This window comes from Carcharhinus amblyrhynchos, unplaced genomic scaffold (genome assembly GCF_965287045.1).
Source record: "Carcharhinus amblyrhynchos unplaced genomic scaffold, sCarAmb.v2.hapA scaffold_45, whole genome shotgun sequence".
Classification (NCBI taxonomy): Eukaryota; Metazoa; Chordata; class Chondrichthyes; order Carcharhiniformes; family Carcharhinidae; genus Carcharhinus; species Carcharhinus amblyrhynchos.
Window position 1 is genome coordinate 3,294,704 of NW_027649786.1, and position 27,873 is coordinate 3,322,576.

The 27,873-nt window shown below is 50.9% G+C and overlaps 1 protein-coding gene across 2 annotated transcripts in view; it reads right to left on the reverse strand.

Annotated features, from left to right (window-relative positions):
- The window catches only part of LOC145337259 (suppressor APC domain-containing protein 2-like), a 42,858-nt gene extending 28,356 nt beyond the window's left edge, over positions 1 to 14,502 (reverse strand). Inside the window, exon 1 of one of the 2 annotated variants that reach the window (XM_080182050.1) lies at positions 13,809 to 14,502. In XM_080182050.1, coding sequence (XP_080038176.1) covers positions 13,809 to 14,175 — 367 coding nt within the window. In that variant the 5' untranslated portion in view covers positions 14,176 to 14,502. The remainder of the gene's footprint in view (positions 1 to 13,808) is intronic. The other variant, XM_080182049.1, reaches the window with a different exon arrangement.
- Between the last annotated feature and the right edge of the window lie 13,371 nt (positions 14,503 to 27,873).

A 27,873-nucleotide genomic window follows, 5' to 3' on the forward strand; every position in this document is an offset into this window, starting at 1 on the left:
TTAGCACTGCTGCCTCACAGCGCCAGGGACCCGGGTTCCATTCCCGGTGACACAGTGGATTAGCACTGCTGCCTCACAGCGCCAGGGACCCGGGTTCCATTCCCGGTGACACAGTGGGTTAGCGCTGCTGCCTCACAGCGCCAGGGACCCGGGTTCCATTCCCGGTGACACAGTGGGTTAGCACTGCTGCCTCACAGCGCCAGGGACCCGGGTTCCATTCCCGGTGACACAGTGGATTAGCACTGCTGCCTCACAGCGCCAGGGACCCGGGTTCCATTCCCGGTGACACAGTGGGTTAGCACTGCTGTCTCACAGCGCCAGGGACCCGGGTTCCATTCCCGGTGACACAGTGGATTAGCACTGCTGCCTCACAGCGCCAGGGACCCGGGTTCCATTCCCGGTGACACAGTGGATTAGCACTGCTGCCTCACAGCGCCAGGGACCCGGGTTCCATTCCCGGTGACACAGTGGGTTAGCGATGCTGCCTCACAGCGCCAGGGTCCCGGGTTCCATTCCCGGTGACACAGTGGGTTAGCGCTGCTGCCTCACAGCGCCAGGGACCCGGGTTCCATTCCCGGTGACACAGTGGGTTAGCACTGCTGCCTCACAGTGCCAGGGACCCGGGTTCCATTCCCGGTGACACAGTGGGTTAGCACTGCTGTCTCACAGCGCCAGGGACCCGGGTTCCATTCCCGGTGACACAGTGGGTTAGCGCTGCTGCCTCACAGCGCCAGGGACCCGGGTTCCATTCCCGGTGACACAGTGGGTTAGCACTGCTGTCTCACAGCGCCAGGGACCCGGGTTCCATTCCCGGTGACACAGTGGGTTAGCACTGCTGTCTCACAGCGCCAGGGACCCGGGTTCCATTCCCGGTGACACAGTGGGTTAGCTCTGCTGCCTCACAGTGCCAGGGACCCGGGTTCCATTCCCGGTGACACAGTGGGTTAGCACTGCTGTCTCACAGCGCCAGGGACCCGGGTTCCATTCCCGGTGACACAGTGGGTTAGCGCTGCTGTCTCACAGCGCCAGGGACCCGGGTTCCATTCCTGGTGACACAGTGGGTTAGCACTGCTGCCTCACAGCGCCAGGGACCCGGGTTCCATTCCCGGTGACACAGTGGGTTAGCACTGCTGTCTCACAGCGCCAGGGACCCGGGTTCCATTCCCGGTGACACAGTGGGTTAGCACTGCTGTCTCACGGCACCAGGGACCCGGGTTCCATTCCCGGTGACACAGTGGGTTAGCACTGCTGCCTCACAGCGCCAGGGACCCGGGTTCCATTCCGACTTTGGGTCACTGTCCGTGTGGAGTTTGCACATTCTCCACCTTACTGTGTGGGTTTCCCCTGGGTGCTCTGGTTTCCTCCCACAGTCCAACAACGGGAAGGTTAAATTGACCCTAGTGTCAGGGGGAATAGCGGGGCAAATATGTGGTTTTACGGGAATAGGGTCTGGGTGGTTGGTGCAGACTTGATGGGCCAAATGGCCTCCTTCTGCACTGTGGGGGTTCTATGGTGGATGTTGTACAGGGCAGGGACAATGGGCTGAATGGCCGTCCCCGTGCCTATTGTAAAGTCAATGTGACCCCGTCCATCATCAAAAGATTACAGATGTCAATCTCACTCCCTTCAGTTGCAGATCCTGCATAATCCTGCATTTCAAAAGCAAATGCGGCAGAGTAATCCCAATTCAGTGATATCCATAAAACCAGAAAATATAGGAGCAGAATTAGGCCATTTGGCCCATCGAGTCTGCTCCCCCATTCGATCATGTTTCTCAACCTCATTCTCCTGCCTTTTCCCCATAACCTCTGACCCCTTTATTGATCAAGAACCTATCTCTCTCTGTCTTAAAGATATTCAAAGAATTCCACAGATCCCCCACCCTTTGGCTGAAGAAATCCCTCCTCGAGACACAGGTTTAAGGTGAGAGGGGAGAGAAACAAAAGTGTCCAGAGGGGCAATTTGACACAGAGGGTGGTGAGTGTCTGGAACGAGCTGCCAGAGGCAGTAACAGAGGCGGGTACAATTTTATCTTTTAAAAAGCTTTTAGGCAGTTGTATGGGTAAGATGGGTACACAGGGATATGGGCCAAATGTGGGCAATTGGGATTAGCTTAGTGGTTAAAAAAAGAGGCAGCATGGACAAGTTGGGCCGAAGGGCCTGTTTCCGTGCTGTAAACCTCTATGACTCCTCATCTCGGCTCTAAAGAGTCGCCCCTTTTCTCTGAGGCTGTGCCCTCGGATCCGAGTCTCCCACTAGTGGAAACATCGAGGGCAAAATGTTGTCTGATTTCAAGTAATTAGATTTCGCTCTTGGGGCTAAAGGGATCGAGGGATATGGGGGGGAGGGGGGGAATCAGGAGATTGAATTCATAAGAACATAAGACATAGGAGCAGGAGTAGGCCATCTAGCCCTTCGAGCCTGCCCCACCATTCAATAAGATCATGGCTGATCTGTCGCTGCTCAGTTCCACTTTCCCGCCCTCTCCCCATAACCCTTAATCCCCTCTCTTATCAAAAACCCATCAACCCGCGTCTTAAAAATATTTAGCGAGGCAGCCTCAACCACTTCAACGGGCAGAGAATTCCAGAGATTCACCACCCTTTGAGTGAAGAAGTTCCTCCTCAACTCCGTTCTAAACCGCCCCCCCTTTATCTTGAGGCTGTGCCCCCGAGTCCTACTGTCCTTTCTGAGTGGGAAGAGTCTCTCCACCTCTATCCTATCCATCCCATTCATCATCTTATACGTCTCAATGAGATCTCCCCTCATTCTTCTAAACTCTAACGAGTACAAGCCTAGTTTATTCAGCCTCTCCTCATAGCTCATCCCCCTCAACTCCGGCATCAGCCTAGTAACCCTCCTCTGCACTCCCTCCAAGGCCAAAATATCCTTGCATAAGTGCGAGGACCAAAACTGCACACAGTACTCCAGCTGCGGCCTCACCAATGCCCTATACAGCCGCAGCAAGATCTCCCTACTTTTATATTCAATCCCCCTCGCTATGAAGGCCAGCATCCCATTCGCCTTCCTGACCACCTGCTGCACCTGCAGGCTGGGTTTTTGCGACTCATGCACAAGGACCCCGAGGTCCCTCTGCACCGTCGCCTGTTGCAGTTTTTCGCCACGTAAGTAATAATCCTTCCTACCATTATTCCTACCAAAGTGGACCACCTCGCACTTGCCAACATTAAATTCCATTTGCCATTTCCTGGCCCATTCGCCCAGCCTATCTAGATCCTTCTGCAGACTCTCCACACCCTCCGCACAATTTGCCGTTCCACCAATCTTGGTGTCATCAGCAAATTTTGACACCATACATTCGGTTCCCTCCTCCAGATCATCTATATAAATGGTAAATAGCTGAGGCCCCAGCACCGACCCCTGGGGCACTCCACTAGTCACCAACCGCCAATCCGAATAGCACCCATTGACCCCCACTCTCTACCTCCTATTTGACAACCAATCCTCAATCCACGCTAACACCCTACCCCCAACTCCATGTCCCCTGACCTTCTGCAATAACCTCTTGTGAGGTACCTTGTCAAACGCCTTCTGAAATTCGATGATCAGCCATGTTCAAAATGAACGGCAGAGCAGGCTCGAAGGGCCAAATGGCCTCCTCCTGCTTCTAGTTTCAGTCCAGGCCTCACAGTATCCTGTAAGTTTCAATAAGATCTCCCCCTCATCCTTCTAAACTCCCAAAGAGTACAGACCCAGAGTCCTCAAACGCTCCTCACGCATCAAGTTTTTCATTCCCGGGATCATCCTTGTGAACCTCCTCCGGACTTTTTCCAAGGCCAGCTCATCCCCCCTTAGATACTGGGGCCCAAAATGGCTCACAATTCTCCAAGTGGGGTCTGACCAGAGCCTTATTAAAGCCTCAACATTACATCCCTGCTTTCCTCCTGAGCTGTGGATTCAGACGAGTGTTTCCCAAGCGTTCCCGTCAATACAGAACCTGGCGGTGAGAGACATCAGCCTGACTTGTCGAACCTTCTTCTAATCTTCCCAGGCCCTTCCATTATTTGAATCATAGAATCTCTACAATGCAGAAGGAAGCCATTCGGCCCATCGAGCCTGCACCGACCACTATCCACCTATTTATCCTAGCTGGTCCCCTTGACACTAAGGGGTAAGTTAGCATGGCCAATTCATCTCGCCTTTGGATTGTGGGAGGAAACTAGAGCACCCTGAGAAAACCCACGCAGACACGATGAGAATGTGCAGACTCCTCACAGACAGTCACCAAGCTGGGAACCGAACCCGGGTCCCTGGCACTGTGAGGCAGCAGTGCTAACCCACTGTGTCACCGGGAATGGAACCCGGGTCCCTGGCGCCGTGAGGCAGCAGCGCTAACCCACTGTGCCACCGGGAATGGAACCCAGGTCCCTGGCGCTGTGAGGCAGCAGTGCTAACCCACTGTGTCACCGGGAATGGAACCCGGGTCCCTGGCGCTGTGAGGCAGCAGTGCTAACCCACTGTGTCACCGGGAATGGAACCCGGGTCCCTGGCGCTGTGAGGCAGCAGTGCTAACCCACTGTGTCACCGGGAATGGAACCCGGGTCCCTGGCGCTGTGAGGCAGCAGTGCTAACCCACTGTGTCACCGGGAATGGAACCCGGGTCCCTGGGACTGTGAGGCAGCAGTGCTAACCCACTGTGTCACCGGGAATGGAACCCGGGTCCCTGGCGCTGTGAGGCAGCAGTGCTAACCCACTGTGTCACCGGGAATGGAACCCGGGTCCCTGGCGCTGTGAGACAGCAGCGCTAACCCACTGTGTCACCGGGAATGGAACCCGGGTCCCTGGCGCTGTGAGGCAGCAGTGCTAACCCACTGTGTCACCGGGAATGGAACCCGGGTCCCTGGCGCTGTGAGGCAGCAGCGCTAACCCACTGTGTCACCGGGAATGGAACCCGGGTCCCTGGCGCTGTGAGGCAGCAGCGCTAACCCACTGTGTCACCGGGAATGGAACCCGGGTCCCTGGCGCTGTGAGGCAGCAGTGCTAACCCACTGTGTCACCGGGAATGGAACCCGGGTCCCTGGCGCTGTGAGGCAGCAGCGCTAACCCACTGTGTCACCGGGAATGGAACCCGGGTCCCTGGCGCTGTGAGGCAGCAGTGCTAACCCACTGTGTCACCGGGAATGGAACCCGGGTCCCTGGCGCTGTGAGGCAGCAGCGCTAACCCACTGTGTCACCGGGAATGGAACCCGGGTCCCTGGAGCTGTGAGGCAGCAGCGCTAACCCACTGTGTCACCGGGAATGGAACCCGGGTCCCTGGCGCTGTGAGGCAGCAGCGCTAACCCACTGTGTCACCGGGAATGGAACCCGGGTCCCTGGCGCTGTGAGGCAGCAGTGCTAACCCACTGTGTCACCGGGAATGGAACCCGGGTCCCTGGCACTGTGAGGCAGCAGCGCTAACCCACTGTGTCACCGGGAATGGAACCCGGGTCCCTGGCACTGTGAGGCAGCAGCGCTAACCCACTGTGTCACCGGGAATGGAACCCGGGTCCCTGGCGCTGTGAGGCAGCAGCGCTAACCCACTGTGTCACCGGGAATGGAACCCGGGTCCCTGGCGCTGTGAGGCAGCAGCGCTAACCCACTGTGTCACCGGGAATGGAACCCGGGTCCCTGGCGCTGTGAGGCAGCAGCGCTAACCCACTGTGTCACCGGGAATGGAACCCGGGTCCCTGGCGCTGTGAGACAGCAGCGCTAACCCACTGTGTCACCGGGAATGGAACCCGGGTCCCTGGCGCTGTGAGGCAGCAGTGCTAACCCACTGTGTCACCGGGAATGGAACCCGGGTCCCTGGCGCTGTGAGGCAGCAGCGCTAACCCACTGTGTCACCGGGAATGGAACCCGGGTCCCTGGCGCTGTGAGGCAGCAGTGCTAACCCACTGTGTCACCGGGAATGGAACCCGGGTCCCTGGCGCTGTGAGGCAGCAGCGCTAACCCACTGTGTCACCGGGAATGGAACCCGGGTCCCTGGCGCTGTGAGGCAGCAGCGCTAACCCACTGTGTCACCGGGAATGGAACCCGGGTCCCTGGCGCTGTGAGACAGCAGCGCTAACCCACTGTGTCACCGGGAATGGAACCCGGGTCCCTGGCGCTGTGAGGCAGCAGTGCTAACCCACTGTGTCACCGGGAATGGAACCCGGGTCCCTGGCGCTGTGAGACAGCAGCGCTAACCCACTGTGTCACCGGGAATGGAACCCGGGTCCCTGGCGCCGTGAGGCAGCAGTGCTAACCCACTGTGTCACTATCTCATTATGTTCTCATTGCTGTTTGCGGGAGCTACTGTCAGTAATTTGTGTTTGCCACATTATAACTGCAGTCAAAAGTACGTCCTTGATGGTAAAGCACTTTGGGGTGTCCTCAGGTCACGAATGGCAATAACCTCTCCACCAATAACCCCTGAACAACATCCATATCTGAACAACATCCATATCTGGGTCGTGTGCAGGAAATCGCCTGGTATTTTGCTGATGAAATGCTGTCTTTATTTGTAAAGCTGCACAGTTGGGTCAGGTCATATGGTTAAATCAGTGAAGATTGGATCAGATGCAGTCTCATGATCCTTAAACATTGACTGAAAAACAATCAATTAATCCGTGACCTCAATTACTCGTGTGTTTGATTCTTCCACGGGATGCGGGTGTCTCACTGACTGGGCCATTCCAAGTCTCTCATTGCCCTGGAACTGAGTGTCTCACTCGGCCATTCAAGAGGGGGAGTTAAGAGTCAACCACATTGCTTTGGGTCTGAAGTCACATGTTTATTTATTAGGATAGGACGGTGACACAGTGGTTAGCCAGGCTAAATTGCCCCTTAGTGTCCAAGGATGTGCAGGTTAGGGTGGATTGGCCATGCTAAATTGTCCCTTAGTGTCCAAAGATGTGCAGGTTAGGGGGATTGGCCATGCTAAATTGCCCCTTAGTGTCCAAAGATGTGCAGGTTAGGAGGATTGGCCATGCTAAATTGTCCCTTAGTGTCCAAAGATGTGCAGGTTAGGGGGATTGGCCATGCTAAATTGCCCCTTAGTGTCCAAAGATGTGCAGGTTAGGAGGATTGGCCATGCTAAATTGTCCCTTAGTGTCCAAAGATGTGCAGGTTAGGGGGATTGACCATGCTAAATTGCCCCTTAGCGTCCAAAGATGTGCAGGTTAGGTGGATTGGCTGTGCTAAATTATGCAAATTAAGGGGGACTAGTGGAGTAAATACATGGGATTAAGGGGATAGGACTTGGGTAATGAAGCTGAGTCAGTGCAGACTCGATGGGCTGAATGGCCTCCTTCTGCACTGTAGTGATTCTATGATTCTCTTCTCGGTCTTTGGCGAGAGGGTGCATTAATCCTTCCTGACCGCACTGTATCCTGTTCAATGGAAATCAGTCACCCCCTCAGTCTCAAGGGCAATAAATGTCATGAATGAAGATATATAAGAATAGCGTAACACACCAGGCCAGATTCCCACAGGATCAGGTGGATTTTATCTGATAATGATCGAATCATACGCTGGAGATGTGAAACTTCCTGGAAAACTGCCTTCCTGACCCATTTGGCTGGTCAAGAAAACTTTGGGTGCCTTTGATGTGGTACGTTAGCTGGTGTGCCAGCGTATTAGAGAGTCAAAAAATTACAAATTATTTTTCACTGGAGTAGCTTTTTTTTGCAGTAGCAAAGATATTGGGTGCAATTTTCCAAATCCAACCCCCCCCCACCCTCCCCTGCCCTGCACCCCATCCCAGGGGAACGAGCCACTGGGTGGGTCACCTTCAGCAGAACTGGAAGATCCAGTTGGCTGGAAGGACTGGAAAATCTCTGCCCAGCGCATTTAAATTCAGGGTTTTATTAGATTGTTAGAGTTTTTTTTTTAAGTAACGATTTTAAAATCTCTCCCCTTGCTTTTGCGTGGCTCCCAAGGAATGAAAACAGTGCTTAGAGGGTGAGTATCAGTGGAGGATACATGGCAGCATTGGTGGGGGGGGGGTGCATTGGGGAGACATGGTGACTCGAGGGATGATGGGATGGCTTGGGCAATGTGAGGGGGAAGGGTAAAACTTAAAGGGGTATTAAACATGGTTGGGATCTGGCTGCAATTGGAGAACTCAGTCAGTTCCGTTACAACCCTCACACATTCTATTATGACGCCCAAAACACGCTGCAAAGCCAACCGCTTGGGTCAGTGCTCCAATTTTGTTCCCCCCACCACCAGTGTTGGCTCATAGAACATAGAAAAACTACAGCACAAACAGGCCCTTCAGCCCACAGGTTGCGCCGATCATATCCCTACCTACCAGGCCTATCTATAACCCTCAATCCCATTAAATCCCATGTACTCATCCACAAGTCTCTTAAAAGACCCCCGCAAGTTTGCCTTTACCACCACCAATGGCAGCCAATTCCACTCACTCACCACCTTCTGAGTGAAAAATTTCCCCCTAACATCTCCTCTGTACCTGCTCCCCAGCACCTTAAAGCTGTGTCCTCTCGTAGCGACCATTTCAGCCCTGGGAAATAGCCTCCGAGAATCCACCCTATCTATTCCTCTCAACATTTTATAAACCTCTATCAGGTCGCCTCTCAACCTTCGTCTCTCCAGGGGGAAGAGACCGAGCTCCCTCAACCTATCTTCATAAATCATGCCTCCCAATCCAGGCAACATCCTTGTAAATCTCCTCTGCACCCTCTCAATAGCTTCCACGTCCTTCCTGTAGTGAGGCGACCAGAACTGAGCACAGTAGTCCAAGTGGGGTCTGACCAGGGTCTTATAAAGCTGCAGCATTATCTCCCGACTCCTAAACTCAATCCCTCGATTAATGAAGGCCAGTACACCATACGCCTTCTTGGCCACAACCTCCACCTGTGAGGCCGATTTAAGAGTCCTGTGGACCCGGACCCCAAGGTCCTTCTGATCCTCTACACTGCTAAGACTCCTACCCTTGATACTGTACTCCTGCATCCCGTTGGTCCTGCCAAAATGGACCACTACACATTTATCCGCATTGAAGTCCATCTGCCACTTCTCCGCCCAGTCTTGCATCCTATCTATGTCACGCTGCAACTTCTGACATCCCTCCAGACTATCCACAACACCACCAACCTTCATATCATCAGCAAACTTACTTACCCATCCCTCCACTTCCTCATCCAGGTCATTTATGAAAATGACAAACAGCAAGGGTCCTAGAACAGATCCCTGGGGCACTCCACTGGTGACTGACCTCCATGCAGAAAAAGACCCATCCACAACCACTCTCTGCCTTCTGCAGGCAAGCCAGTTCTGGATCCACAAGGCCAAAGCCCCTTGGATCCCATGCCCTCTCACCTTCTCACAGTTGAGAAAAGCGGTGTGCGGAAGGTTGGCTGCGATGCCACCTTTTCCCACCATATTTTCCAACACTTTGAAGCAAAGAGATGTTGAGTAAGGACAGCTTTCTAGAATTCGGGGCACCCTCTTTGCCGGGTACTCCCACCCCAGCACTGAGAATCAAAACTCCAACCTCGCCCCCCTTCCTCACAGACACAGAGGGGCAAATTCTCCCATTCCTCCCGCTGCGGGAATCAGAGCGGGCAATGGGTGGACCGTGGAAAGATCCGTTGACCGAGGGCAGGATTTTCCCATTTTGGGATGAGTGTGGCTGGAAAAAGCCCCACCCTTGCCCACACTGGGAACCCAGTCCCCATGGGGGTGGGGGAAGGGAATCTTTGCCATGGACACAGGAGGAACACCTCCTCCAGCCCCATGGATCTCCCCAAAGGAAGCTCCCCCCTCCCACCCTGCACTGCCCCTTGGCAAAGCTCCCCCCCCAAACCCCAACCCCCAACCCAACTGAGCCCACACAAAAATCAGGCCATTGAGTCACGATGGCCAAGAAGGAGGCCACTCAGCCCACACTCTCTGCGGTCAGACCCATTCCCCTTCCCTATCCCCTTGGTTTGTTTTTGCTGAGGTTCCCATCGGTTTGAAATCCCTCTCTGGTGAAGGTTCAAATCAAAGGTGGTGATGTTAAACAAGCCTGGCACCCATTCCCATTGCTTCACCGATCACAGGGTCCGGTTACAACTCCACCCACCTCTCCCCGAAATTTGGCAGTTACTCTCCTCGTATCCCACCGTGGGTTCAACAGCTGACTGCTCCGTTTAATGATTCCGAAAAAGCAGCCGGCATAATCAAGGAGCCCACACACCCCGGACATTCTCTCATCCGCCTTCTTCCCCCGGAAAAATGATACAAAAGTCTGGGGTCACGCACCAACTGACTCATAAGAACATAAGAAATAGGAGCAGGAGTAGGCCACCTAGCCCTTCGAGCCTGCCCCGCCATTCAATAAGATCATGGCTGATCTGTCGTGGCTCAGTTCCACATTCCCGCCCTCTCCCCATAACCCTTAATCCCCTCGCTTATCAAAAACCCATCAACCCGCGTCTTAAAAATATTTAGCGAGGCAGCCTCCACCACTTCAACGGGCAGAGAATTCCAGAGATTCACCACCCTTTGAGTGAAGAAGTTCCTCCTCAACTCCGTTCTAAACCGCCCCCCCTTTATCTTGAGGCTGTGCCCCCTAGTCCTATTATCCTTTCTGAGCGGGAAGAGTCTCTCCACCTCTATCCTATCCATCCCATTCATCATTTTATACGTCTCAATGAGATCTCCCCTCATTCTTCTAAACTCTAACGAGTACAAGCCTAATATATTCAGCCTCTCCTCATAGCTCAACCCCCTCAACTCCGGCATCAGCCTAGTAAACCTCCTCTGCACTCCCTCCATGGCCAAAATATCCTTGCGTAAGTACTCAAGAACAGCTTCTTCCCTGCTGCCGTCAGACTTCTGAATGGACCTATCTTTTAGGTAAATAATCAACATCTTGTCTAAAACTAGAGAGCGTAGGTTTAAGGTGAGAGGGGAGAGACACAAAAGGATCCAGAGGGGCAATTTTTTTCCCACAGAAGGTGGTGAGTGTCTGGAACAAGCTGCCAGAGGTAGTAGTAGAGGCAGGTACAATTTTGTCTTTTAAAAAGCATTTAGACAGTTACAATGGGTATAGAGGGATATGGGCCAAACGCGGGCAATTGAGACTAGCTTCGTAGTAAAAAGCTGGGCAGCATGGACAAGTTGGTCCATGCTGTAAACCTCTATGATTCTATATTAAGCTGATCTTTCTCTACACCCTAGCTATAACTGTAACACTACGTCCTACACCCTCTCCTTTCCTTTTCTATGAACGGTATGCTTTGTCTGTATAGTGCACAATCATTTTCCACATACCCAGTACATACGACAATAATAAATCAAATCAAAGAAGGCCTTCTCTGACTTAATGATGTGCGCCAAATGTCATGTAAACTCCCACTGCCCCCCTCTCCACACAAAAAAATTCAAAAGATTAAACAGCTGCTGCGTCGGATTGGAGTATTTCCAAATCTCGCCAAGCGGAGTTGTGTGTCTGTGCACGGATGAACAATGCATGTCAACGCTTCTGGGCCACTGCTGAATGGGGATGACATTTACTGAGTCAACAACAGAGTCTGTACCTGCCCCCCGGGGCAGGGGGGGGTGGGGGATGAAGTCAATCAGTGCATTCATATCAGGAGAGAGGTAGACAGAGAGAAGGAAAGACAGACCAATAAAGAGAGTGGGTAGACCAAATCAGAGGGGTAAAGAGAGAGGAACAGAGATTGAAAAAGTGAGAAAGAGAACCTCAGAATGGACAGGGGAAAATATGAAAGGAACTAGCTCAGAGCTTTCTTTAACACATTAATCCAGACAGTTGATAAATATTCATGGTGTATTTCCACTGACTATTGTCACACTGTCATTATTAACAATGTGTTACTCTCTCTCTCTCTCTGAATCAAACTCTTCTCACCTTCCCCCAATAGCTTCATGAATTTCAAAAGCATTTTCATTCTGCCCTGCTGCTGTTTCTGAATAGAATATATGAATAATCTGACACTCTGTGTCACATTGCTGCTGTTTTAATGATATATACGGTGAAGAAAGCATTCGGCATGCTTGGTTTCATTAGTCAGAACATTGAATACAGGAGTTGGGGACGTCTTGTTGAAGTTGTACAAGACATTGGTAAGGCCACACTTGGAATACGGTGTACAGTTCTGGTCACCCTATTATAGAAAGGATATTATTAAACTAGAAAGAGTGCAGAAAAGATTTACTAGGATGTTACCGGGACTTGATGGTTTGAGTTGTAAGGAGAGGCTGGAGAGACTGGAATTTTTTTCCGCCAAGTGTAGGAGACTTAAAGATGATCCTACATAGCAACATAGAAGATAGAAGCAGGAGGAGGCCATTTGGCCCTTCATCACCATCATGGCTGATTGTCCAACTCAATAGCCTAATCCTGCTTTCTCCCCATAGCCTTTGATCCCATTCGCCCCAAGTGCTATATCCAGCCACCTCTTCTATACATTCAATGTTTTGGCATTAACTACTTCCTGTGGTAATGAATTCCACAGACTCACCACTCTCTGGGTGAAGAAATGCCTCCTCACCTCCATCCTAAATGGTCTACCCTGAATCCTCAGACTGTGACCCCTGTTTCTGGACATCCCCCCACCATTGGGAACATCCTCCCTGTATCTACCCTGTCCAGTCCTGTCTTGTTTTAAAGAGGTTTATAAAATAATGAGGGGACGTATATGTCAACATCTTTTCCCAAAGATAGGGGAATCGAAAACTAGAGGGTATAGGTTTATGTGAGAGGGGGGAGATACAAAAAGGTGCAGAGGGGCAATTTTTTTCCACAGAGGGTGGTGAGTGTCCGGAACAAGCTGCCGGAGGTAGTAGTAGAGGCGGGTACAATTTTATCTTTTAAAAAGCGTTTAGACAGTTACATGCAAAAGATGGATATAGAGGGCCATGGGTCCAACGCAATGTTCTGACTAATGAAACCAAGCATGCCAAATACCTCCTTCACCATATATAATATTAAAACAGCAACTGGGACTAACTTTGTGGTTAAAAACTGGACAGCATGAACAAGTTGGGCCGAAGGGTCTGTTTCCATGCTTAAACCTCTACGACTCCAACCTCCATTGATAATCTGATGGTCTGTGTACAGTTGTTGCTGATTTAATACTAAATATATTAAACTCTGTACTCAGATACAGTTGCCGTTTTAATATTAAATATATTAAACTCTGTATAAAGTTGCTGTTTTAATATTAAATATATTAAACTCTATAGACAGGTACAGTTGCTGTTTTGATATTAAATATATTAAACTCTGTAGACAGATACAGTTGCTGTTTTGATATTAAATATATTAAACTGTATAAAGTTGCTGTTTTGATATTAAATATATTGAACTGTATAAAGTTGCTGTTTTGATATTAAATATATTAAACTCTGTATAAAGTTGCTGTATTGATATTAAATATATTAAACTGTATAAAGTTGCTGTATTGATATTAAATATATTAAACTGTATAAAGTTGCTGTATTGATATTAAGTATATTAAACTGTATAAAGTTGCTGTTTTGATATTAAATATATTAAACTGTATAAAGTTGCTGTATTGATATTAAGTATATTAAACTGTATAAAGTTGCTGTTTTGATATTAAATATATTGAACTGTATAAAGTTGCTGTTTTGATATTAAATATATTAAACTGTATAAAGTTGCTGTTTTGATATTAAATATATTGAACTGTATAAAGTTGCTGTTTTGATATTAAATATATTAAACTGTATAAAGTTGCTGTTTTGATATTAAACATATTAAACTCTGTACACTTGCTGCTACATCCCTGTGGATGAATTTAGGGAACTCTCTCTCTGATACTCACCTCTTGGCCATGTCCTGTTGTCTCTGGCTGACTTGCCTGTCTCCCCGGCCGCAGTGTCCCGGTTCTCTGCCCGCTCCTGCAGCCTGTCTCCGGGGCTGTCCTCCCGCAGCGCCGTCCTGATGCCGGCCAGCAGCCGGGGGAAGGTGAGCCGCCCGCCCGGCGCTGCAGCACGCCGCAGGCAGGGCAACAAACCCGGCGGCAGCGCCGGCTGCCGGCTCCCTTCGCCCGGCCAGCGGCTCTCGATCTCCCGCAGCTCCACCGAGCCCAGTCCCTCCTGGTCCAGGATGTCGAAGAGGGTGCGGAGGCTGAGCAGGAAGGTGCGGGGCAGGCAGCGAGGCTGGGGCTGGGGGAGACCAGAGTGCTCCATCCCTGATACACACACTCACAGAAAGAAACTCAACAATAAACCCTGACACTCTCACAATAAACCCTCTGACACTCACACACACTCACAATAAACCCTCTGACACTCACACACTCAGAATAAACCCTCTGACACTCACACACTCAGAATAAACCCTCTGACACTCACACACACTCACAATAAACCCTCTGACACTCACACACTCAGAATAAACCCTCTGACACTCACACACTCAGAATAAACCCTCTGACACTCACACACACAGAATAAACCCTCTGACACTCACACACTCAGAATAAACCCTCTGACACTCACACACACAATAAACCCTCTGACACTCACACTAAACCCTGACACTCTCACAATAAACCCTCTGACACTCACACACACTCACAATAAACCCTCTGACACTCACACACACTCACAATAAACCCTCTGACACTCACACACACTCACAATAAACCCTCTGACACTCACACACTCACAATAAACCCTCTGACACTCACACACACACACACACACAATAAACCCTCTGACACTCACACACACTCACAATAAACCCTCTGACACTCACACACACACACAATAAACCCTCTGACACTCACACACACTCACAATAAACCCTCTGACACTCACACACACACACAATAAACCCTCTGACACTCACACTCACAATAAACCCTCTGACACACACACACAGAAAGAAACTCAACAATAAACCCTGACACTCACTCACAATAAACCCTCTGACACTCACAATAAACCCTGACACACACACTCACACTCACAATAAACCCTCTGACACTCACACTCAGAAAGAAACTCGACAATAAACCCTGACACTCTCACAATAAACCCTCTGACACTCACACACTCACAATAAACCCTCTGACACACACACACTCACAATAAACCCTCTGACACTCACACACTCACAATAAACCCTCTGACACACACACAGAAAGAAACTCAACAATAAACCCTCTGACACACACACAGAAAGAAACTCAACAATAAACCCTCTGACACACACACAGAAAGAAACTCAACAATAAACCCTCTGACACACACACTCACAATAAACCCTCTGACACTCACACTCACAATAAACCCTCTGATACACACACACAGAAAGAAACTCAGCAATAAACCCTCTGACACTCACACACTCACTCACAACAATAAACCCTCTGACACACACACTCACAATAAACCCTCTGATACACACACACACACACTATAATAAACCCTCTGACACACACACACACACACACACACTCACACAGATCCCACTCACAACAATAAACCCTCTGACACTCACACACTCACACAGTCCGCACTCACAATAAACCCTCTGACACACACACACACACACAAAGTGCACTCCCTCAACGATAAACCCCCTTACACAGACACACTGGCACTCACTCAACAATAAACTCTTTTACATACACACACACATACACACACACAGATCTCACTCACTCAACAATAAACCCTCTCACACATACACACACAGATGTAGAATGTCCACTCTCTCAACAATAAACCCCCTCTCATACACACACATACACACACACACACACACACACACACAGATCCCACTCACTCAACAAAAGCCCTCTGACACACACACACACACACAGTGGAAAGGAGGTCGAACCAGCCTCACATTACATACACAACACTCCCACGTTTAACAAGGTGATAAATGTTGGGTGGAGAGAGGCAGGCAGCATAAATCTCTCTGTGTGGGTGTGTGTGGATTTACACAGCTCAATCTGGGACACAAACAAACACTGAGAGTGAAATGGGAAATCGCAGCTGACAGATTGCTAGTGACAGCTAGGCGTATCAGTGAACACAGAGCAGTAAAATGAAATATAAATGTCATCAAGGTACGGATATCTTAATAATCTGAGATTCACACACACTGTGTCCAGTTCCTGCTATCTCTTTATGTGATAAGTATCTTAAAAATCTGATACATACTGCATCTAGTTGCTGCTATTTTAATGTTAAATAGATTAATAATCTGATACTCACTCACTGTGTGTCCTGTTGATAACTGGGGTGGGGTGGGGGGGTGGGCGGGGGTGCATAGATCCCATAGAATTCCTACTGTGCAGAAGGAGGCCATTTGGCCCATTGAATCTGCACCAACACTCTTGACAGATCACCTTATCCAGGCCCTATCCAATATCCTATTCCTGTAACGCCCCAAGTGTACTCTACTAATCCCCCTAACCTACCTTTGGACACTAAGGGACAATTTAGCATGGCCAATCCACCTAACCTGCACATCTTTGGATACTAAGGGACAATTTAGCATGGCCAATCCACCCTAACCTGCACATCTTTGGACACTAAGGGACAATTTAGCATGGCCAATCCACCCTAACCTACACATCTTTGGACACTAAGGGACAATTTAGCATGGCCAATCCACCCTAACCTGCACATCTTTGGACACTAAGGGACAATTTAGCATGGCCAATCCACCCTAACCTGCACATCTTTGGACACTAAGGGACAATTTAGCACGGCCAATCCACCCTAACCTGCACAGCTTTGGACACTAAGGGACAATTTAGCATGGCCAATCCACCCTAACCTACACATCTTTGGACACGAAGGGACAATTTAGCATGGCCAATCCACCCTAACCTGCACATCTTTGGACACTAAGGGACAATTTAGCATGGCCAATCCACCCTAACCTACACATCTTTGGACACTAAGGGACAATTTAGCATGGCCAATCCACCCTAACCTGCACATCTTTGGACACGAAGGGACAATTTAGCACGGCCAATCCACCCTAACCTGCACATCTTTGGACACTAAGGGACAATTTGGCATGGCCAATCCACCTAACCTAGACATCTTTGGACACTAAGGGACAATTTAGCATGGCCAATCCACCCTAACCTGCACATTGATGTGGAAGGAAACCAGAGCACCTGGAAGAAATCCACGCAGACATGGGTAGAACATGCAAACTCCACACAGACAGTGACCTGAGACGGGAATGGAACCTGAGTCTCTAGTGTTGTGAGGCAGCAGTGCTAATAACTGCGCCACCATGCACGTGAACTGGCTTAGGGGGAACTTCAAAATAAGAGAATTGTAAAGACACGGGAAGATTTCGAGATCGAATTCTGCAATTAGTGGCCTTGGCAGTGGCTGGTACATCTGTGAATATTGGAGTAATTAAAATCTGCAAAGTTCGGGTGAGCTACCAGGAGTAGCTGAGATAGGGCTGGAGAAGGTTAATGAGGGGCAATGACCTTGGAGGAAGTCTCAAATTGAAGATTTAACAATCAGATTTAAGTCGGTCAGCAAAAGAGCAGAATGATTGATTTGATAAGGAGATTACTCCCAATAGAGTCAATGCTTCTGCAGTTAAACAGGATCTTAGTGAGACCACACCTGGAGCATTGAGTTTTGGTCTCCTTGTCTAAGGAAGGGTGCAATCGCCATAGAGGGATTGCGATGAAGATTCACCAGACTGATTCCTGGGATGGTGGCAATGTCGTATGAGGAGGGATTGGGTCGAATGGGCCTGTGTTCACTGGAGCTTGGAAGAATGAGTGGGGATCTCCCAGGGAGGTATAAAATTCTGACAAGGTTGGACAGGCTGGATACACGGATGTTGTTTCCTCTGGCTGGGGGGGTGAGGTGGAGAACGAGGGCTCACACTCTCAGGATACAGGGGAGGCCACTTAGGACTGAGATAAGGAGAAAGGTCTTCACTCAGAGGATGGAGAACCTGCGGAATTCTCTACCACAGAAAGGGAGGCCAAGTCGCTGAATATACTTCAGGAGGAAATAGGTTTCTAGACTCTAAAGGAGTCAAAGGGGAGGATGTGGGAGTATGGTGTTGAGATAGAGGATCAGCCTTGATCATGTTGAATGGCGGAGTAGGTTCGAAGGGCCGAATGGCCTTTCCTGCTACTCTCTGACCATGTTTCAGTATTTCACACATGAGACACCATGTTCCCCTCAGAAAACAGACCTGGGTGGGGATGCAGATAGGGACAGGGTGTGGGCGCAGAGGTTGGGAGGTAGTGCTCAATAAACATGCGTCTCGTTGGCGCGGTATTTTGAACGGCTGCCTCGCAGCGTCAGAGACCCATGTTCAATCCCGGCCTCGGGTGACTGCCTGTGTGGAGCCTGCGTGTTCGCCCCGTGTCTGCGTGAGTTTCCTCCGGTTTCTTCCCATACTCCAAAGATGTGCGGGAAAAGTTGATTGGCCACGCTAAATTGCCCCTCAATGCCGGTGGGGGGGGGGGCATTGGCAGGGTAAATTCACAGGGTTACAGGGATAGGGATTGGTGGGATTGTTGTCGGTGCAAGTTCGATGGGCCAAATGGCCTCCTCCCTATGGATTCCATAGGCTCGATGGGCCGAATGGCCTCTTATTTGTAGGGTTTCGATGATTCTATGTATGTTTAAGGGTGCGTTTTGCCTCAAAAGCAATTTAGAATAGAGAAGTTTGTCTTTGCAGAGACGTTCCCTGCTGTAATTATTGCTGCAACTTCCAGGGGTGTCTGTAGAGTTTTGCTTTATCCATCAGCGTCACCTTTGTTTCCAAAGGTTTGCGCTGTTAATGTGCAGGGGAATTGCAATCGAGTGTGGGGAGCAGCCGTATCCCTACCGCTCACCAACAATGTTGAGGGCCTTCATTCACCTCGTTGGGAAGCACAACAACACCCCCTGTTGGTTAACGTAAGCGGACAGAGGAAGAGACTCCCAGTGCAGAATGAGACACTAACAAGAAACAGGGGACATGTGTTTATATGGTGCCCTTAGGAGGTTAAATAACATCTCAAAGCATCACATCGAATCCCAACAGTGTGGAAGGAGGCCATTTGGCCCATCGAGCCTGTACCGACCACAATCCCACCCAGGCCCTTTCCCTACAACCCCACATATTTACCATGCTAATCCACTGGCACTAGGGTTAATTTAGCATGGCCAATCAACCTAACCGGCACATCTTTTGACTGTGGGAGGAAACTGGAGCACCTCTCAAGTGCTTGGGGCAAAATGTGGGTAAGGTTATCCATTTTAGTAGGAAAAATACAAAGATAAGTTGTTATCTAAATGGACAGGAACTTTGGAGAGCTTTGGTGCAGAGGGATCTGGGTGTCTTTGTGCATGAATGACTGAAAGCTAGTACGCAGGGACAGTCGGTAATAAGGAAAGCAAATGGGACCTTGGCATTTATAGGCTAAAGGAATTGAGTATGAAGGGTGGGAAGCCTATTCTGCACAGTTTTGGTCCCCTCATTGAGGGAGGATGTAGTCACATTGGAGAAGTTTCAGAGGATGTACACCAGATTGATTCCAGGGATATTTTCTTTGTCTTACGAAGAGAGATTGGGTAGTTTAGGTCAATGCTCCGTGGAGCTTAGAAGAATGAGAGGGGATCTTATTGAGGTGTATAAGGTGAGAAGGGGGATTAATAAAGTAGATGTGGAGAGGATGTTTCTGCTTGTGGGGCAATCTAGAACAAGAGATCATAGCCTTAGGATAAGGGACGGCAGATTTAAAACAGAGAGGAGGAGAAATGACTTCTCTCAAAGCTGTGGAATTCGCTGCCCCAGAGGATGCTGGGATATTGGATAAATTTGAGGAGGAGATAGACAGATTTTTAATTAGTAACGGGTTTGAAGGGTAACAGTGAACAGGCAGGAAAGTGGAGATGAGGCCAAGATGAGATCAGCCATGATCATATCGAATGGCGGAGCAGGCTTGAGGGGCTGAATGGCCCACTCCAGTTCTGGCGTTCTGAGGTGGTACCATTCAGCTGAACAGTTTGACTCCTGCTCTAGGTGAAGGAGCTGTCCCGGCCCAGGGGCAGGAGTATAAAACACCCGGGTTTGAACACCCAGATCTTCCTGAACCTCAGGAGCTCTGGGAGGTGCCCGTGACCCTCGGGGAATGCACTGCGATGTTGCCCTGTCAGAAAGGGTTTGTAGAACCAAATTCAATTGAACTTTCCAAACAAAAAGTTTGGACGAATACCAGAGGCAGTAAAGATAAAGGGCAGGGCAGTGGGGGATAGTAGTCTTTCCAAAGGGACAGCAGGCAAATGCGCGGGGGGGGGGGATAGTGCAGTGGGGGTTGAGCGGGGCGGGGGGTGGAGCGGCTGGGTAGGATGTTCTTGCGGAGAATTGGTACAGACTCGTATGGAAACAGGCCCTTCAGCCCAACCTGTCCATGCTGCCCCTTTTGTTAATCACTGAGCTAATCCCAATTGCCCGCATTTGGCCCATATCCCTCTATACCCATCGTACCCATGTAACTGTCTAGATGCTTTATAAAAGATAAAATTGTACCCGCCTCTACTACTACCTCTGGCAGCTCGTTCCAGACACTCACCCCCTTCCGTGTGAAAATATTCCCCCTCTGGACCCTTCTGTATCTCTCCCCTCTCACCTTAAACCCTCTAGTTTTAGACTCCCCTACCTTTGGGAAAAGATATTGACTATCTCGCTGATCTGTGCCCCTCATTATTTCATGGGCTGAATGGCCTCATTCTGCATCATGGGGATTCTCTGATTTTATGAAGAATAAATAAATTGAAGATCACAGAAGGAGCTGGGCCTGAATATTTTCTGGCTAATCTGTGAATCCTGATTTAACTCAAATCAGTGCTTGTGGTTCAGAGAGGCTTTTTCAGATTGGCTGATCTATCCCTACCCGCCTGCAAATTTCCAAATGAAATGGCACATGAGATTTAAATTTAAGTTTATTTATTAGTGTCACAAGTAGGTTTACATTAACACTGCAATGAAGTTACAGTAAAAATCCCCGAGTCGCCACACTCCGGTGCCTGCTCGGGTTCACTGAGGGACAATTTAGCACGGCCAACACACCCTAACCCGCACATCTTTGGACTGTGGGAGGAAACCGGAGCACCCGGAGGAAACCCACACAGACACGGGGAGAACGTGCAAACTCCACACAGACAGTGACCCGAGCCAGGAATGGAACCCGGGTCCCTGGCGCTGTGAGGCAGCAGTGCTAACCCACTGTGTCACCGGGAATGGAACCCGGGTCCCTGGCGCTGTGAGGCAGCAGTGCTAACCCACTGTGTCACCGGGAATGGAACCCGGGTCCCTGGCGCTGTGAGGCAGCAGTGCTAACCCACTGTGTCACCGGGAATGGAACCCGGGTCCCTGGCGCTGTGAGGCAGCAGCGCTAACCCACTGTGTCACCGGGAATGGAACCCGGGTCCCTGGCGCTGTGAGGCAGCAGCGCTAACCCACTGTGTCACCGGGAATGGAACCCGGGTCCCTGGCGCTGTGAGGCAGCAGCGCTAACCCACTGTGTCACCGGGAATGGAACCCGGGTCCCTGGCGCTGTGAGACAGCAGTGCTAACCCACTGTGTCACCGGGAATGGAACCCGGGTCCCTGGCGCTGTGAGACAGCAGTGCTAACCCACTGTGTCACCGGGAATGGAACCCGGGTCCCTGGCGCTGTAAGGCAGCAGTGCTAACCCACTGTGTCACCGGGAATGGAACCCGGGTCCCTGGCACTGTGAGACAGCAGTGCTAACCCACTGTGTCACCGGGAATGGAACCCGGGTCCCTGGCGCTGTGAGGCAGCAGTGCTAACCCACTGTGTCACCGGGAATGGAACCCGGGTCCCTGGCGCTGTGAGGCAGCAGTGCTAACCCACTGTGTCACCGGGAATGGAACCCGGGTCCCTGGCGCTGTGAGGCAGCAGTGCTAACCCACTGTGTCACCGGGAATGGAACCCGGGTCCCTGGCGCTGTGAGACAGCAGTGCTAACCCACTGTGTCACCGGGAATGGAACCCGGGTCCCTGGCGCTGTGAGGCAGCAGTGCTAACCCACTGTGTCACCGGGAATGGAACCCGGGTCCCTGGCGCTGTGAGGCAGCAGTGCTAACCCACTGTGTCACCGGGAATGGAACCCGGGTCCCTGGCGCTGTGAGGCAGCAGCGCTAACCCACTGTGTCACCGGGAATGGAACCCGGGTCCCTGGCGCTGTGAGGCAGCAGCGCTAACCCACTGTGTCACCGGGAATGGAACCCGGGTCCCTGGCGCTGTGAGGCAGCAGCGCTAACCCACTGTGTCACCGGGAATGGAACCCGGGTCCCTGGCGCTGTGAGACAGCAGCGCTAACCCACTGTGTCACCGGGAATGGAACCCGGGTCCCTGGCGCTGTGAGACAGCAGTGCTAACCCACTGTGTCACCGGGAATGGAACCCGGGTCCCTGGCGCTGTAAGGCAGCAGTGCTAACCCACTGTGTCACCGGGAATGGAACCCGGGTCCCTGGCACTGTGAGACAGCAGTGCTAACCCACTGTGTCACCGGGAATGGAACCCGGGTCCCTGGCGCTGTGAGGCAGCAGTGCTAACCCACTGTGTCACCGGGAATGGAACCCGGGTCCCTGGCGCTGTGAGGCAGCAGTGCTAACCCACTGTGTCACCGGGAATGGAACCCGGGTCCCTGGCGCTGTGAGGCAGCAGTGCTAACCCACTGTGTCACCGGGAATGGAACCCGGGTCCCTGGCGCTGTGAGACAGCAGTGCTAACCCACTGTGTCACCGGGAATGGAACCCGGGTCCCTGGCGCTGTGAGGCAGCAGTGCTAACCCACTGTGTCACCGGGAATGGAACCCGGGTCCCTGGTGCTGTGAGGCAGCAGTGCTAACCCACTGTGTCACCGGGAATGGAACCCAGGTCCCTGGCGCTGTGAGGCAGCAGTGCTAACCCACTGTGTCACCGGGAATGGAACCCGGGTCCCTGGCGCTGTGAGACAGCAGTGCTAACCCACTGTGTCACCGGGAATGGAACCCAGGTCCCTGGCGCTGTGAGGCAGCAGTGCTAACCCACTGTGTCACCGGGAATGGAACCCGGGTCCCTGGCGCTGTGAGACAGCAGTGCTAACCCACTGTGTCACCGGGAATGGAACCCGGGTCCCTGGCGCTGTGAGGCAGCAGTGCTAACCCACTGTGTCACCGTGCTGTCTGTTTGATCCTTTGCAGCACATTCAGCCCCTCAGTGATAACAAGCATCATTATTCTCAGGCTCCCCACAGCACACGCCCCACATCAACCCCACCCCCCTACCACTCCCCCTTCTCCACCACCCCTACACCCCCACCACCCCATCCCACTCCCACACACCCACCCCGACCTCCACCACGCCCACCTCACCCCCAACCCCCTTGAACCCGTCCCACATCCCCCCACCACCCCCACCCCCACCATGCCCACCCCACACACACCACCCCCATCCCCACATCCCATCCACCCCACCGCACCCCCCACCACCCCCACCTGACACCCACTCCCCCACCACCCAATCCCCACCGCATCCACACCCACCGCACCCCCACTCCCCCATCCAACCCCCCCACCACCCCACCACCCTCACCCCCACCCCAGCCCCCATTACCTCCACCCCCACCATTCCCACCCCATCCCCACCCACCCACACCCCCAACCCCCCTACATCCCCACCACCCGCCCCAGACCCCCAGCTACCGCCCCCACTCCCATCTCACCCCCTCCACCCCCCAATACCCCCATACCACCCCCACCCAACCCCACCGCATCCCCACCCCCACCCCCCCCCCCGCACCCACACCTCACCCTGCCCCACCACCCCCACCCCCCACCTCATCCCCCACCCCCCTGAAACCCCTACCGCACCCCCACACCTTCCTCAGGGGAATATCTGATGGTGGTTTCCATTCTCCACGTTGGTCGTGATCATTCCAACCACAATAAGTGAAGTTACTCGTTGTTTATAATTAGTAAAAAACAGAACTATCGATTCAAATAGCAAGGGCCTGTTGCTGAGATTCAGTTGCTCGGGTCACACAGAGCCACCACTTCCACCTCAGCACGTTACAACACACTTCCCCCACAGACACCCAGCACTTGTGAGTAACACCATCCAGACAGAAGCCTACTGTGTGTGTTGCCCGCATCCTGAACCATGTCAAGATCCCCTGCCTCAGCGACCGAACGCTGCTTCACCAGAAGGAGGCCATCAGGCCTGCCGTAACTCTCTAAAAGAGCATCTAACGCTATCCCCAAAGCCCCACACATTAGGTGGCAAATCCACCTAACTGGCACACTTTTGGACACTAAGGGGCAACTTAGCACAGCCAATCCACTTAACCTGAACACCTTTGGGGCAGCACAGTGGTTAGCACTGCTACATCACAGCACCAGGGGCCAGGGTTCGATTCCCAGCTTGGGTCACTTTCTGTGTAGAGTTTGCACGTTCTCCCTGTGTCTGCGTGGGTTTCCACCGCGTGCCCCGGTTTCTTCCCAAAGTCTAAAGATGTGCAGGTTAGGTGGATTGGCCATGCTAAATTGCCCGTATGTCAGGGGGACTCGCTGGGGTAAATGCATGGGGTTATGGCAATAAGGCATGGGTGGGATTGTGGTTGGTGCAGGCTAGGTGGACCGAATGGCCTCCTTCATACCGTTCATAGGGAAGGAAAGGAGAGAGTGCAGAATATAGTGTTACAGTCACAGCGAGGGTGTAGAGAAAGATCAACTTCATGTGAGGTAGGTCCATTCAAAAGTCTGACAGCAGCAGGGAAGAAGCTGTTCTTGAGTCAATTAGTACGTGATTTCAGAGTTTTATATCTTTTTCCTGAAGTGGAAGAGAGAATGCCCGGGGTGTGTGGGGTCCTTAATTATGCCGGCTGCTTTTCCCCGAGGCAGCGGGAAGTGTAGACAGAGTCAATGGATGGGAGGCTGGTTTGTGTGATGGATTGGGGCTACATTCACCACCCTTTTGTAGTTCCTTATGGTCTTGCGCAGAGCAGGAGCCCAGACCGAGCTGTGATACAACCAGAAAGAATGCTTTCTATGATGAATCTGTAAAAGAGTGAGGACCAGCCATGATCGTTTTGAATGCGTAATGACTTCAACGAGACCCGTTGGGTCAGCGGCCTGAGTATGAGCTCCCTGATTGATATTATAACTGCCTGCCCAATTAGAGAACGTATATATTGAGGGGTGTCAGCACTCTGTGGACTCTGACTGTGTACCTGAAGCACTCTAGGAGTGGAATACAGATTGTAAATAAAGGGAATGTGGTGAAGGGACATCGGCCCGTGAGGAGTTATTTCAGAAAGGTGAGTAGGCCCGAAGGACCTAATGGCCTACTCCTGCTCTTGTTGTCCATGTTTTCCATCACATGACCTGCAGCCTTCAACCAATTGGACGCCAGCTCCCCCCCCACTTACTGGTCACCAGATTGGCTAACTACTCCCCCCCCGCCCCCCCCCCCCATCTCCCCCCCCCCCCCCCCCCCACCTCTCCCACTCCTTCTCTTGATGAAGGGGCTAGATAGGGTAGAGGTAGAGAGATTATTCCCGTTTAGAAAGGATAGCAGGACTAGAGGGCACAGCCTCAAGATAAGTGGGGGGGAGTGTAGATCGGAGTTGAGGAGGAACTTCTTCACTCAAAGGGTGGTGAATCTCTGGAATTCTCTGCCCGTTGAAGTGGTGGAGGCTGCCTCGCTAAATATATTTAAGTCACAGGTAGATAGGTTTTTGACGTACAAGGGGATTAAGGGTTATGGGGAGAAAGCGGGAAAGTGGAACTGAGCCACTTCAGATCAGCCATGATCTTATTGAATGGCGGGGCAGGCTCGAAGGGCTAGATGGCCTACTCCTGCTCCTATTTCTTATGTTCTTACGACATTTGAAAGCAAATGGATTCCCTGTTATCTAATTAGATATTCCACGATTGTCGGACAAAGGGGTCTGCCACTGATCCATCCCCATGGCTGTGATAATTAAAAAGGAAAATGCTACCTGAGATAGTGGTGACTGGTGACTGAGTGGCAATTCACAAAATAGAATTGGACAAGCACTTCAAAAGGAGAAAAATCAAATTTCAGAGCTGGTAGAGAATGAATGATTTGATTTGATTTGACTTACTATTATCACATGTATTGGAATATATCGAAAAGTACTGTTTCTTGCGCGCACTACAGACAAAGCATACCATTCATAGAGTACATGAGGGAGAAGGAAAGGGGATAGTGCAGAATGTAGTATTACAGTCACAGCTAGGATGTAGAGAAAGATCAACTTGCTATAACATAGGTCCATTCAGAAGTTTGATGGCAGCAGGGAAGAAACTGTTCTTGAATCGGTTGGTATGTATCTTTTTCCATGCGAAAGGAGGCAAAATAGAGAATGTCCAGGTTGAGTGGTGTCCTTAATTATACCAGCTGCTTTTCCCCGAGGCAGCGGGAAGCGTAGACAGAGTCAATGGGTGGGAGGTTGGTTGATGTGATGGACCGGGCTATATTCACAACACTTTGTAGTTCCTTGCAGTCTTGGGCAGAGCAGGAGCCCGTATCAAGTTGTGATACATCTGGAAAGGATGTTTTCTATGGGGCATCTGTAAAAATTGGTGAGAGTCGTAGCAGACATGCCAAATTTCCTTAGTCTCCTGAGAAAGTAGAGGTGTTGGTGGGGCTTTCTTAACTATAGTGTCGGCGTGGGGGGGGACCAGGACAGATTTGTTGGTGATCTGGATACGTAAAAACTTGAAGCTGTTGACCATTTCTACTTTATCCCCATTGATGTGGACAAAGACACATCCTCCACTATAAGTTCTGAAGTTGTTGACAATCTCTTTCATTTTGTTAACATTGAGGGAGAGATTATTGTTGCCACAGCAGTTCACCAGATTCTCTGTCTCACTCCTGTACTCTGTCTCGTCATTGTTTGATGTCCGACCCACAGTGGTGTCATGGACTCATTGGAGAGTTCTTTCAAAGAACTAGCACAGGTACAACGGGCAGAATGGCTTGCAACCTGTGCTGTATCGTTCTCCCATTCTGAGAGTTTTCTTTTGCACGTATTGAAGAGAGGTCAGTGGGTGGTTGGACATGTCACTTCCTTAAGAAGTAAACCACAATGCCCAGAAGAGCCAAAAGCTTTGTAGAAATAAGTAACGCCACAGAAATGATAGCATACATCGCCATTTTCTTGGGATGTGTCTCATTGGAGCCACCAGGTCCTCCCATCACCTCTTCGATGCCGGAACCCAATCCAGCATCATCCATGGGAAATCCCGAACCTGAGCCATCAGGACTAAGTCCAGGGTAAGCATCAGAATCAGAATCATCGATAGGCAGTGCTGAATGTGCATCGTCATGTAACAGGGTGACCGCCCAAGGACAGATTTCTCCTGTGGGGTGGGGGTGTAGAGTGGGAAGGATTAGATTAGAAGTTCTTCAATGTGTTTTGGTCTAAATATCACACAGATTAGTGATTTATTATTTCCAAACTCACACTGGGAAACTCTGCACCCTCCACCCATTATTGTTTTCCTAACTTTTAACAATTTTTAAATCTTTATTAATGCTACAAGTAGACTTACATTAACGCTGCAGTGAAGTTACTGTGAAAACCCCCTAGTTGCCACACTCTGGTGCCTGTTTGGGTACACTGGGAGAGAATTTAGCACTGGCCAATGCACCTACTCAGCACATCTTTCGGACTGTGAAGGAAACCCACACAGACACGGGGAGAACATGCAGACTCCACATAAACAGCAAACCCAAGCTGGGAATCGAACCCAGGTCATTGGCGCTGTGAAGCAGCAGTGCGAACCACTATGCCGCCCAGATTTCGACAGTCGAAAGAAAACGATGGAATGTCGGGCTGCAGAGTTTCC